General features: G+C 42.0%; 1 protein-coding gene across 3 annotated transcripts in view; it reads right to left on the bottom strand.

Annotated features, from left to right (window-relative positions):
- The window catches only part of Kctd9 (potassium channel tetramerization domain containing 9), a 30,187-nt gene extending 18,037 nt beyond the window's left edge, over positions 1 to 12,150 (bottom strand). For 2 of the 3 annotated variants that reach the window (XR_006150411.1, XR_006150412.1), the window contains exons 1-6: positions 11,974 to 12,065; positions 7,223 to 7,344; positions 4,660 to 4,703; positions 2,334 to 2,430; positions 1,288 to 1,346; positions 988 to 1,116 (exon numbers count right to left, since the gene is read on the bottom strand). Coding sequence is in view for 1 of the 3 variants with exons in the window: in XM_042697793.1 (XP_042553727.1) it covers positions 988 to 1,116; positions 1,288 to 1,346; positions 2,334 to 2,430; positions 4,660 to 4,703; positions 7,223 to 7,344; positions 11,974 to 12,021 (499 nt within the window). In the remaining 2 variants the exon portion in view is untranslated. Of the gene's footprint in view, positions 1 to 987; positions 1,117 to 1,287; positions 1,347 to 2,333; positions 2,431 to 4,659; positions 4,704 to 7,222; positions 7,345 to 11,973 lie in introns of all 3 variants that reach the window. The other variant, XM_042697793.1, reaches the window with a different exon arrangement.
- Between the last annotated feature and the right edge of the window lie 157 nt (positions 12,151 to 12,307).

The following is a 12,307-nucleotide window of genomic DNA, read 5'->3' as shown; positions in this document are numbered from 1 at the left end:
CTGGAAGTGGTGCTGTGGCTCAATGTGGTACAGCACTAGCCTTGCCTTGAGTTCAAGCCTCTCATGACCAACAACAAGAAACCCTAAAGTTGGGTGCCATGGCTCAAGTCATAGAGCACCCAGCTAGTAAGCATAAGGCTGAGTTCAAACCCTAGTACCAACATTGCCACACACACGCACAGATACACACACAAAGTTAGAATCCATCTTTAAAAAGCTGACATGGGGGCACATGTGACCCGTCATCCCAGAAACAGTGGCATAAATAAAGCATGCCTTCAAAAGGGACCACAGGACTCTTTCTCTCTCTCTCTGCTCAGGTTTGGGATGTGATCACATACGCTGACACATGCTCTGGCCATGATATGCTACTTCCTGTCCTCACCAGGGACTAAGCCCATACAAGCCTGCTTAATCCTGGATTTCGAGCCAACCAAAACTGTGAATTAAACTCTTCCCCCTTCATAAGTTAGCTGACTGGAGTATTTTGTTGCAATAATACAAAGTTTACTAATACAGAAGTCTATAAGCTTTCAAATGTGCAATCATTGCTTTGTAATGAGGCATTTGTTCACTTTGTGAAGTAGGTCAGGGTAATAAAATCTAATATCCCCTTTCCAAAAGGTACTCTGAGGGACTTTCCCCAAGTTAATTTTCTAGTAAATTGTAGAACTTAGGGTCCACTAGAATCATAGGGTCCCAAAGCATGGCTGCTTCTTTGCACCACTCTATTTTCCAACGTAACAAGATCTGTAACTTAATGCCAAGTCAGTCACAATTTAACTCACAAAAACAAAGCAACAAAATCTTTAAAGTCCTTTGTGATGGAATTTAAATCTTAGAACCTAAAATTAAAAAGTATGAGTGTTATATATATATATATATATATACACACACACACACACATACACACCAGCCAAAGACTACCTATGCCCATCTCTCTCTACATACCTTTGTGTGCCAATAATATACATCTGAAAAACTCACCTAATAAGTTAATGCCATCGTTTACAATGAGCTGTCCGTGACGCAAATAGTTCAAAATGGGTTCAAAGTACTCAGGACTTCGATCAATTAAGAAAGCTCCTCTGTGATCTTGCTTATTCCCCCAGACACCTGTGTTTTTATTACAAAAAGCCCCCCAGGAACAAAAAATGGCATTAGAATATATGCAGGAAAAGCTATCATATACCCTCAGTTTTTAATCCTGTAAGAATTATTTTACTGCTAAGTCAGCACACAGATACAACTAGATCACAAAGAACAGGAAAAGCGCCTGGTACTCACCTCTGTCCTTGAACATGTGGGCCAGCATACTGTCGGGTTCCTTATTCACTAAGGTGCTCCTAAAAAAATAAAATGATTTCTCTGTTTTTTTTGTTTTGTTTTTTCGTCAGTCGTGGAGCTTGAACTCTGGGCCTGGGCGCTATCCCTGAGCTCTCCAGCTCAAGGCCAGTGCACCACAGCGCCACCTCTGGTTTTCTGGTGGTTAACTGGAGGTAAGAGTCTCATGGACAGTCCTGCCTATGCTGGCTTTGAATCGTGATCCTCAGATCTCAGCCTCTTGACTAGGTAGGATTACAGGCGTCAGCCACTGGCTCTGTGTGTCTTTATAAACAAACATGTTTAAGTCAAGAGTACAGTTGATATGCTACATAACCTGGTAGGAGTGATGCTGGAAAATAAAAATGTAAAGTTAAGTTGCCTTTTACCACAGTTCATTGGAGCTTCCTTTGATTTAAATATTGTCTTAGCTTCCTTTAAGCAAGATACACGACTGCAGGGCCTCACTTTATGCCTGGACTGTGGTCCTCTGACTTGTGCTCTCCCATGTCCCGGAGATGACAGCACATACCACTGCACCCAGCCAGTGGTTGAGATGGAATCTTGCTTCGATTGGCTGGTTGGCCTGACAAATATTTCTGATCTAACATTTCTCTGATAGTTTGTCTCAGTCCAGGCTGACAGCAAACTCAAAATCCCCCTGCCTCAGCTCCCAAGTGCTGGGATGTAAGGTGTGCATTACCACACTCATCTAATGCTGTTCATTTTGACTGTACATACAGTCTTTTAAAAAAGTAATTTTTTATTGAGATTAAGTGATTACATAAATCTCACAAATTTCACAGAATTTATGAGATAGTGATACTTAAAGTCACAAACACATTTTAACCTTTATAAGGCAAATTGTCATTATCATGGGCTATAACTGTCTTTTTTACTCTGACTCTCTCTCTCTCTCTCTCTCTCTCACACACACACACACACACACACACACACACACACACACACACACACACACACACACACACACACACACCCATACAACCTACCGTGTAGTTGTAAAGTACCGTCCTCCGACATTTAGGGTTAGCCAATCTGTGTTAGACCCAAACACTCCTTCCGGTGATTTAGAATCTGTCTGAGGATCTAGATAGGACATGCAGAAAATAATAAAAAGTGTTAAGACTGAGAATGCTGTAAAGATGGCAGTAGGATAAATTTTCAACTCAATCCACCATAAAAGCATCTGATAATACTATAGGACAACCCATGGCAGAACCTAGGACAGAACAAGGCGACAGGGCATTCCTCCCACTCCCCGCACCCACAGCCGCAAGAGCAGCTGCTGTCAGCATTTGTGAAGGAAAGCAGAGAAGTAACAGCATCCACCATGAACACAGAATTCTAGATTGTTCCATAGGTGTTGCCTTCACAGTTCAATGTGCCTATTTAACTACAGAAAATACCTAAGGGGCCAGCATGCGCACCCCTAGAGTGGGTGATACAAGTCAGCTGCACTAAGATCTAAAGTGCTGGAAATTGTCTTGTTTGCAAAGCAACCAGGCAAAACTCCCTCATAAAGACAATGCCCCAGAAGATAAGAAGCTGGGGAGGAAACCAAGTTCAACAAAAAGACCAGAGACAAAAGAAAAAGGCGTTCAGGTAAGAGTTATGAAGGCTTACCAACCCAGAATGTATTTTTTTTTTTTAATGAATCCTGTATTATTTAATACCCCAGAGAAAACAGAAAAGAACATGAGAGTCATGGAACTTAGAAAAAGTACCCCTGCCATGCCTCCCTTCTCAGGTTAAGGAAAACTAACTTCATGTAAAATGAGCAGCAAAGAAGTATTGAGATCAAATCCACAGAAAAGCATTAAAAGAATAGAAAACAATCACAACCCTAGAGACAATGAAAATATATCAGAAAGAAGTGCCAATAGATTAAAAATCATAACCTAATATCCCAACAGGCTAAAATGAATGCAAAGGATACAACAACAACATAACATAGGATTATAAAATTCAGAAATGAGAAAATGAACTCTAAAGCCATTCCAGAAATGAGGATTATATTAGAAGAAACACAAAGAATAAACACAACAGATAATGCCTAGAGGAAAAGAAAAGGTAAAAAAGAAATGGCCTTAAAGATCAAAAAAGAGAAAAAAAAGTTTACAAAAGGTTTCAAATGTAAAAAACAAGTGTTGAAGAAGAAAATTGAGGGAAGAAGATCAAACTTGTGATTTAAAGTTCAAGAAAGTTTTTCTAAAGTAAAAATATGTATTATTTAAAAATAGATATTGAAAGAACATACCACATACTGAGAAAATAAACCCAGAACAACCTCGCACACAAAGAAACAGGCTTCTAGAATGCTCTACGTAAGGGAAGAAAATCTTTTGGGTGGTGTAGGAAAAAAGAAAGATCAGCTTTTAAAGAAGTTCTTCATGTTCTGGTGGTGCCAGTTTGAACTGGGCGTCCTGCTTACTAGACAGGTGCACTACTGCTACTTTTATCGCTCTGGTTGTTTCTTCCCACCCCAGGCCTGAATCTATATTTACTACATGCTTTAAAAAAACAAACAAACAAAACCAACTTAATATTATTTTTATTTTTTTTGGTGCTGATACTTGGTCTTGAACTCAGGAGCTCATGTTCTTGCTTGGCTTTTTCAGTCAAGGCTGGTACTCGACCCCTTGAGCCACACCTCCAGTTCTGGCTTTTTGCTGTTGAACTGGAGACTGAAGAGCCTCACAGACTTTCCTGCCTGAGCTGGTTTGGGTCCTTGATGCTCACATCTCAGCCTCTGGAGTAACTAGGATTACAGGTGCAAGCCACCAGCACCAGCCTAGAAAGCTTCATTCTTTTGAGAAATTCAGTTATATATGCTTTGTTCCAAGTCTAAGGGTAATAATATAGGTGTGCCTTTGTGTGTAGCTGATGCCAACTATTTTTGGCTGATATAATTTTCTGCAAGGAATACATGCTTGTAAATATGTGACAAAACACTCAGAGAAAATTTTGATAATTACTAACAAAGAGAAACTTTTAAAAGTTACAATTTCTAAAATATCAAAATAAATCAAAATCAAATCAAAATCATCTTATTTTATTATGAGTTATAAATACTTCCAAATCTGGAACATAAAAAGGAATATAAAAGAGTAACTACATACTCTAAAGCCATATTGAAATGACCATATAATTCAAATAAAAAATATACTTTAATATTGACAGCCAATGATCCTGGAGAACTAAGTATAACTGAACAACTTTTTAAATGTTAAAGTTTAAAATTCATTGAAAAATATTTATCATTTCTTTTTTTTTTTTATCATTTTGGCAAAAGAAAATGACTTTTAAGTTACTTACCAATAAATGGCTCTCCTTCACACACGAACAAAACATCATCATCCCTGGGAAAACAAAAAAATTTAAAAGCCACCATCATATCATCTGTGGATTATAGGAACTGTTCCTTAGAATTCGGTACAGGATAGACTGTTGCTATCAATCTTTCTGTGAAGAAGCTAAATTTCCAGGGTTTTATTTACTCTTGGAACCTAATGTTTCCATTTAAGTTCAAATAAGATTTTGTACATGGATTATTTTTTTTTTCTTTTTCAGGGCCTTGTGCTCTCCCTTAGCCTTTTAATTCAAGGCTGGTACACTACCACTTGAGCCACACCTCCACTTCTGACTTTTTGCTGGTTAACTGGAGATAAGCATCTCACGAACTTTCCTGTCTGGGAGGGCTTTGAACTATAATCCTCAGATCTCAGCTTCCTAAGTAGCTAGGATTACAGATGTGAGCCACCAGCAATTGCTTGACAGGATACATTTTTGAAGAGAAAAAAAAAAAATAAAAATCACAATGCAAATTATGTTCATTTGGCCTTCTTGTTAATTTTAGAATGTTTTATTATGCTGAAAGGATATGATTAAAGCCACAGTCAACTTCTATTTTTAATCTTAATTCTTTACCTGTGAATAAACTATAGAAATTCTTTCTAAACTCAAAAGCAGCTACATGTTTTAGAAATAAAAATAAATTTCCATATTTCTATATCAGGAAAAATACAAGGAAATGTAATTTTTTTTTTTTTTTTGTCAGCTGTGGGATTTGAACTCTGGGCCTGGGCGCTGTCCCTGAGCTCTTCAGCTCAAGGTGAGCACTCTACCACTTGAGCCACAGCGCCACGTCCAGTTTTCTGGTGGTTAATTAGATATAAGAGTCTCAGGACTTTCCTAGCTTTGAATCACGAGCCTTAGATCTCAGCTCCATGAGTAGCTAGGATTACAGACATGAGCCACTGGCGCCCGGGGGAAATCTTAAATATTTAATGCTCCCATGTCACACCAAAATGTAAACTGATGGACTCTAACCTGCAATTCTAGATATCAGTGCGTGTCTGCCTTCCTGCCCAGCCCAGCCCAGCGTCAGTCTAAATAAATGATAAGACTATACTGGAGATGGAAGCCAGTGAGCAGGTATACACAGCACAGTTCCACTATATCCTTCTATGCCATACATGACCTGTAAGACATCCCAGAAGCACATTGAGGTTTTCTTAGAAGCAGAATTTGTTTGAAAATTAGGTTGATCCAATCATCCACAGAACCTGAAGATGGACTAGAAGACAGGTTCTGAAAAACTATGAAATCATCTTGGTTTGTTCAGACTTTCTCTACTTGCTCACATGCTGGTTAACTTTTTCAGACTAGTATAGAAGTTTCCTTTCATTAACGAAAATCTATGACCTGGGTCAGTCTATGATCAGGTAAGTCCTATAATTTTTCAGATGTTGTAAAGTGAAAAGACTAAAACTGGTTAACTTCAAAGGCAGTACAATACATTGAAAGGTCATCTGTCCTGGATTTACACAGAGATTGCCCTTGGTACACACTGTAATTTACTGCATCATTATCTTCACATCATCAATTTTAAAAACTTATGTTTTGCCAATTTAACAACCCACAGAAAAGCAACCACACCATCACTGGCATTAAAAAGTAATTTGTGTTCTGTTTACCATATTTTCTGTTCATGATCTCTTTCCTGGTCCAAAATTCTGACCCTCTAAGGAAAGAATGGGATGGTTGGTTTAAAAAGATAATCTGGCTAGGATAAAAACCAAAAACAACTCTCCCAAAGTACCATTGTGGTACGGGGGCTTGAACTTGGGTTCTACTTCTACTTATAATTCTACTTCATTAAGCATGTGTTCACAAAATTGTCTCTGTGATGTTTATAGAATTTGAAGCATTCTCATGAAAAGAATTTAGCAATAAATAGACGTATATAGAGCTATACAGGAGGCTGAGATCTGAAGATCAGAAAAATCTTATCTCCAATGAATTACTCAGAAAAAGCTGGAAGTAGTGCCTCAAGTGGTAGAGTGCTATCCTTGAGCGAAAAACAAAAAACAACAACAAAAAACCCCGTCGCTTAGGGACAGTCTCCAGGCCCTGAGTTCATGCCCCAAGATGAATATACACACACACAAAAAGGCTTCATGCCAAGCTGAGCATGGGGGTACATGCTTCTAATCCTACCACCTGGGAGGCTGAGGCAGGAAGATCATGAGTTTGAGGCTAGTCTAAGCTACATGGTGAGAAACTGCCAAAGAAGGGGAAAGAGAGGGAAAGAAAAGGGGAAGAGAAAGGAAAGAAAAGAAGGGAGGGAGGAAAACAACTGCATGTCTCATTAAATCTATGTAAAGTACCATAAAGAAGAAATTTTTTAATGCCATGTGTGAGCTTTACAGAAAGACTATCAATATACTGAAATATACTAAGAGTTCTCTATCTGATCAATTCATCTTAAGTCCAAAGAACTAATTCTAGACGATCACTTTGCCATCTTAAGGGAAACAGCACAGCAATAAGAAGCCAAAGGCACACTCCTGGCAGTGTAGAAAAAGGCGACAGTTACCTGATCAAAGCAATGTCATCAATCAGTCCGCCTTTCCCATTGTACACACTGGTGGCTTTTATGCCAAGTTTACTGCTAGCCACAGAAAGCAAATCCGATAAAGTTCCATACACAGCAACCACCTGTAAACACACCAAATTAATTTGAACAGTGAATTTCATCACCCACAAATTATAAACCACCTCAGTCTAAAAAGCACTAAGAAAATCTGATTAGGATGAGATTCCAAGAGCTGTGTAACAGGATCCCTCTATCTTCTAGGACTCATTTATTTACTGAAGCCCCATACTGTAGGACCCCAAAAATACAGGCTAAGAAATTCCTAGAGACCAAAAGCAATCCACAACCTTACGCTACGTAAAGCAGGGCTGTGGCTGTGCAGATAGACTGCATGTGAATCCAGGCTCTGACAGCTGTCACTGCACACCGGTCTTTCTTTTTGTGTGTGCCAATACTAGGGCTTGAACTTGGTGACCTCATACTCTTGCTCAGCTCTTTCCACTCAAAGCAGATGTTCTACCACTTGCAACATGGCTCCACTTCTGGCTTGTTGCTGTTTAATTGGAGACAGAAGCCTCTAGCAGTTGTCTGCTTGGGCTTGTGAACCATGATCCTCAGATCTCAGCTTCCGGAGTAGGCATAAAGTCACCAGCGCCCAGCTGTGGTTTTTACTGCTTCAATGAGGCAGTAAAAATGAGTAAAGTTCCAAAGGATTGCATATGATACCAACGATACACAATGTCTAAAAGTTACCAAAACAAAAAACATGTAGGTTAGGTGGACATACTAATGTGACAAAACTATTGATTAAAAATAGCAAAATATGAAATTCATGAGCATAGCTATCTTTATAGGAAGGCCAGAGAACAGGAAAATAAACACAGTAACTGCCAATATACTAGTGCTTAGAACTGTATGCAGGTTTATGGATATCTGTTACATTATTTTTCTCTTAAGTATATGTGTTAATTTTCTTTTTGGTGGTACTGGAGATTGAACTTAAAAGCCTCATGTTTGCTAGTCAAGTGCTCTACTACTTAAGTCATGTGCAGATATAGTAACATTGCTTATTGCATTCTTTTGTACATATGGAATATAACATCAAAGATTTAAGCATAAAGAGTGAGCTCTTATAGGGTTCTCACTGATGTTTAGATTTCAAGAGGCAGAGGTCCACATACTTTTTTACCTTCAGTGCCAACAATATAGTGAGTTCAAATCTGAGGATTGAATAACACACACACACACACACACACACACACACACACACACACACACACACACACACACACACTATATATATAATCTCAAATCAAAGCCAGAAGGAAAGAGTTATTTCCTGGACCAAGAATGTGAACATCAGTATAGAATGAAGATGTTTACTAACTACTGTCTCTAGTAGTTTGTTTGGCAGCTCATTAATAATTAATGAGCTCCAGTGGTAGCTCATTAATAAAAAGTACCTGGTGAGTATTGAATGAATGAATGAGGCACACTGAAGGCCCATGATTTGCACAACTCATTACTGAATATTCAAGCATGTTATTCTCAAGATGTACAGAAACTGGTTTCATGAACAACAAGTTGCTTAGTAGCCGTACATATATGGATGTCTGGATCTTCATTTCAATCTCCTTAGTGTCAAGGGTTACAGGGAGTAAAAACAAGAGAATGGGGACTCTGAGGTACAAGAAAGGTAAGAGATCTTTCCAGAGTAATTTAAAGCACCACCACCAGTTTTAAAATCCCAATTTTTTAGGACTAGGGTCTCTAAATACCTCTGTTTCTTTTTTTTGGCCAGTCCTTGGGCTTGAACCCAGGTCCTGGGCACTGTCCCTAAGCTCCTTTTGCTAAAGGCTGGCACTCTACCATTTGAGCCACAGCACCACTTCCAGCCTTTTCTGTTTATGTGGTAGAGGAATCGAACCCAGGGCTTCATGTATGCTAGGCAAGCACTCTACCACTAAGCCATATTCCCAGCCCTCTAAACACTTTTGACAATACAAACCCATCCCAAAGACATTTTGGGGCGTGTACTCATCATATGGTTATTTATAAATTACATAGCAGCATAAGAAAGTACACATGTTCCCAAATGATAGAAGGATTCTTATTTACTTGGACTGTGAATTGGCTAGAAAGATCCCAGAAATATTTGCCACTAATTTAGATCCTATTAAATACGATATTGATTTTAAACATTCAACATTCTAAAAAGGGGGGGGGGGAAGAAGAAATATAATCCCACAGCTATTTGTCTTCATATGCTGGGAAATATATTTAAATGTCCTCCTAATTAGGATGACCTCACCCTATAAATGGATAATATTCCAAAATACAATATACATTGAGGGGAAGCTGACTGTTAACAGCAATTATTATAGAGTACCTCAGTCTTTTTTAAAAGTTGGCATTTTTGACTTAAGATCCAAAGGAATCCTTTTATTTTTTAAGTCTCATAGGTTTTTTTTTTTTTTTCCAGAAGCAGCAGCTCTGCCATTTTCTAGTTGTTTACTTTGCTCGCATAATTAATGCTATCTTCTATCTGCAGCATCTTTGAATCACTTGGCACTGTGGCAAGGGTTACTTTAGTTGAGTCTAGATGCTACATAAACAGTGGCCCTGTCTGCTTCTTTCTATCACAACGTGTCAAAGGATTTCAGTGAGGCTGCTTCCTGTCACCCTTCGTGGGGGAAGCCTGACAAGACCCAGAATGCAGATGCCTGGGTTTTGTTGTTGTTGTTTTACAGTGATGAAGTTTTCATGTTATTTTATATCTTGAGTAAGAACATGAATAATACGCATGTTTTGTCCTGAACTCTGATGGATTGTCCTATAGACTCTCTGTGGCAGGTACATTTCCCATGGGAAAATGATTCTGGAGAGTGCGGAGGCCTCCCTCCAACATCAAAGCACTCCTGACTTATTCATCCTGATATGCCAGACAAAGTCTAACGTGAGCCTGTGGTGTAGGAAAGAGATCTGTGCCTCCCCACTCCCGTCCCGCAGCTCTCTGGCCCAGCATGACAACCACAGAACCACCTAGGAGACGAAAAAACAGGTTACTTTTATGACCAGGAAAAATAGCAGAAACGCGGTAAAGAAGACAATGTAAGTGATATAGACATTCTAGCTGGTGGATGAGAAATCAAACTCGGCACTGTTTTAGCATGTTCTTCAGGAATCCTGCCAATCCTATTTATATACATAAATATTAAATATATAATATATATACTTCAGACTGTTAAGTGTTATTCTTCTCTTTTATCAAATAAGTCATTTTAATATTTTTTAATCCAGCCAAGAGGAATGCTGAGCTGGAGGATATGCTCTCTAGCTTAGTAGAAAGCATTTCAACTTTTATGATCTCTGCAGCATACCATATATTTATTTGTAATTATTTGAAATGGACTGTTCTTGGTCTTCTGGGATTCTCTAGTAAAAGGTTAACTCCAAAAATCTCTCCTGGTGAAAATTAGGATAGCTTTAAAAAAAAAGCTTAAAAAAACATTGAAAATTGTATCGGATGAGGACTGGTGGCACATGCCTGTAATTCCAGCTGTTCAGGAGGCAGAGAGGGGAGGATCTGGTCAGAGGCCTGTCAGAGCAAAGTCAGCTGGAGACCCCGTCTGAAAAAGCAAAAGCAAAAGAGCTGGGGGGCGTGGCTTCAGGGGTGAGTTCAGCCTCTAGCAGGGAGATGGTGAAGGCAATGAAGAAGAAAGAACAACTCAGCGGGTCTTGAGCAACAACACGATTCAATAGATTCGGACAAGATTTGGCGGATAGTTACATATTTATGATTGGGTCTAAGCCTCTTTCATAGTAAAGAGCAGAGACGTTTGCTTTTGAGGTTCCATTACCCCCACCACACCCAATCTCCAGTAAAAGTTTAGAACACTAGCTAGGCTATACAACAGATTTAGCAAGAGTGACACAGGATCAGAGAGGCTGCCAATGTGGTGAGGCGCTCAAGAACGTGAACTAATGCAGGTACTGCTGGGGCATGGGCATTCATTCAGCCTCTGAACCCAGGACACACGACACGAGAACGCACGAACCCCTTCCGGCCCGTGCGTGTGGAACACCGCCGAGTGGCTGGAAAACCACTGAAGATAAAATACTTTGAGGTCGCTCTGCTGTTTAAAGTCGGCCTTTCCAGAGGGTGCTGGGGGTGAGCGCCTGCGATCGAGCTTCCCCGAGCTTCTTTCCAGGCTGACTGTGCGCTGCCAGGGCACAGCCAGCGTTTTCCCAAGTAGCAGAGCAACTTTCAGGGCTGGGGCAGTGCACGGCACCGGAGGAGGCGGAGGAGGTTCAGGATCCCTGCGGACTGGCTGGAGAAACACATGAGCACCACGCCCTGGACGGAGGCCTACCCGGGGGTGCCGGGCGGAGCCGCCCGTTCCGCCCTCCCAGGCCAGGGGTCGCGGGCCGAGGGGCCCCGGGCGCCCGCAGCCAGCACCCCGGGGCTGCGGCCGCCGGATCGCACCGCGGGCCCGCTTCCTCCACGCATTCACTTCATTTATTTCCCGCGCCGGGGTCAGCAGGACCGGGGGGCCGCGCGGGCGGCGGGTGACAGCGGCCCCCTCGGGTCCCCCGCGGCCCCGGGGCCCCGCGGCTCCGGACTGGAGCTCCGGGGGGGAGGTGGGAGGGGGACAGCGGCGGGCGGGGCCCGGGCGTCCCGAGGCCGCGGGGCCCGGCGCACCCCCCCTCATCCCCGATCCCCGGGACCCCCCCCGGCGGCGCCCCCTTACCTTGCCGTTCTTGGGGCTGCCGTTCAGGAACAGGGTCACCCGCCTCATGGCGCGGCCCCCGCCGGGTCCGGAGTGCGCCGCCACCCTCCCCGCCGGCCCTCCGCCCACCTCCTTCTCCTCCCGCCCGACCCCTCCCTCCACCCACGCGGACTCCCCGCCCTTCGCCACCTTCCTGCCCTGGCTGACACGCGCGCACACACTCACTCTCACACACACCACACACTCACACTCCGCAGTCCCACACCCCACCGCGGGCCGGCCCTCCTTCCCACCCCGCCCCTCAGGCGTCTCAGCCTGCCTGGGGCCCTTCCCCCACCTCCCCGTGATCGACACG

This window comes from Dipodomys spectabilis, unplaced genomic scaffold (assembly GCF_019054845.1).
Source record: "Dipodomys spectabilis isolate Male_0828 unplaced genomic scaffold, ASM1905484v1 ptg000229l, whole genome shotgun sequence".
In the NCBI taxonomy this organism is placed as follows: Eukaryota; Metazoa; Chordata; class Mammalia; order Rodentia; family Heteromyidae; genus Dipodomys; species Dipodomys spectabilis.
This window is presented reverse-complemented; position numbering and strand designations above follow the sequence as displayed.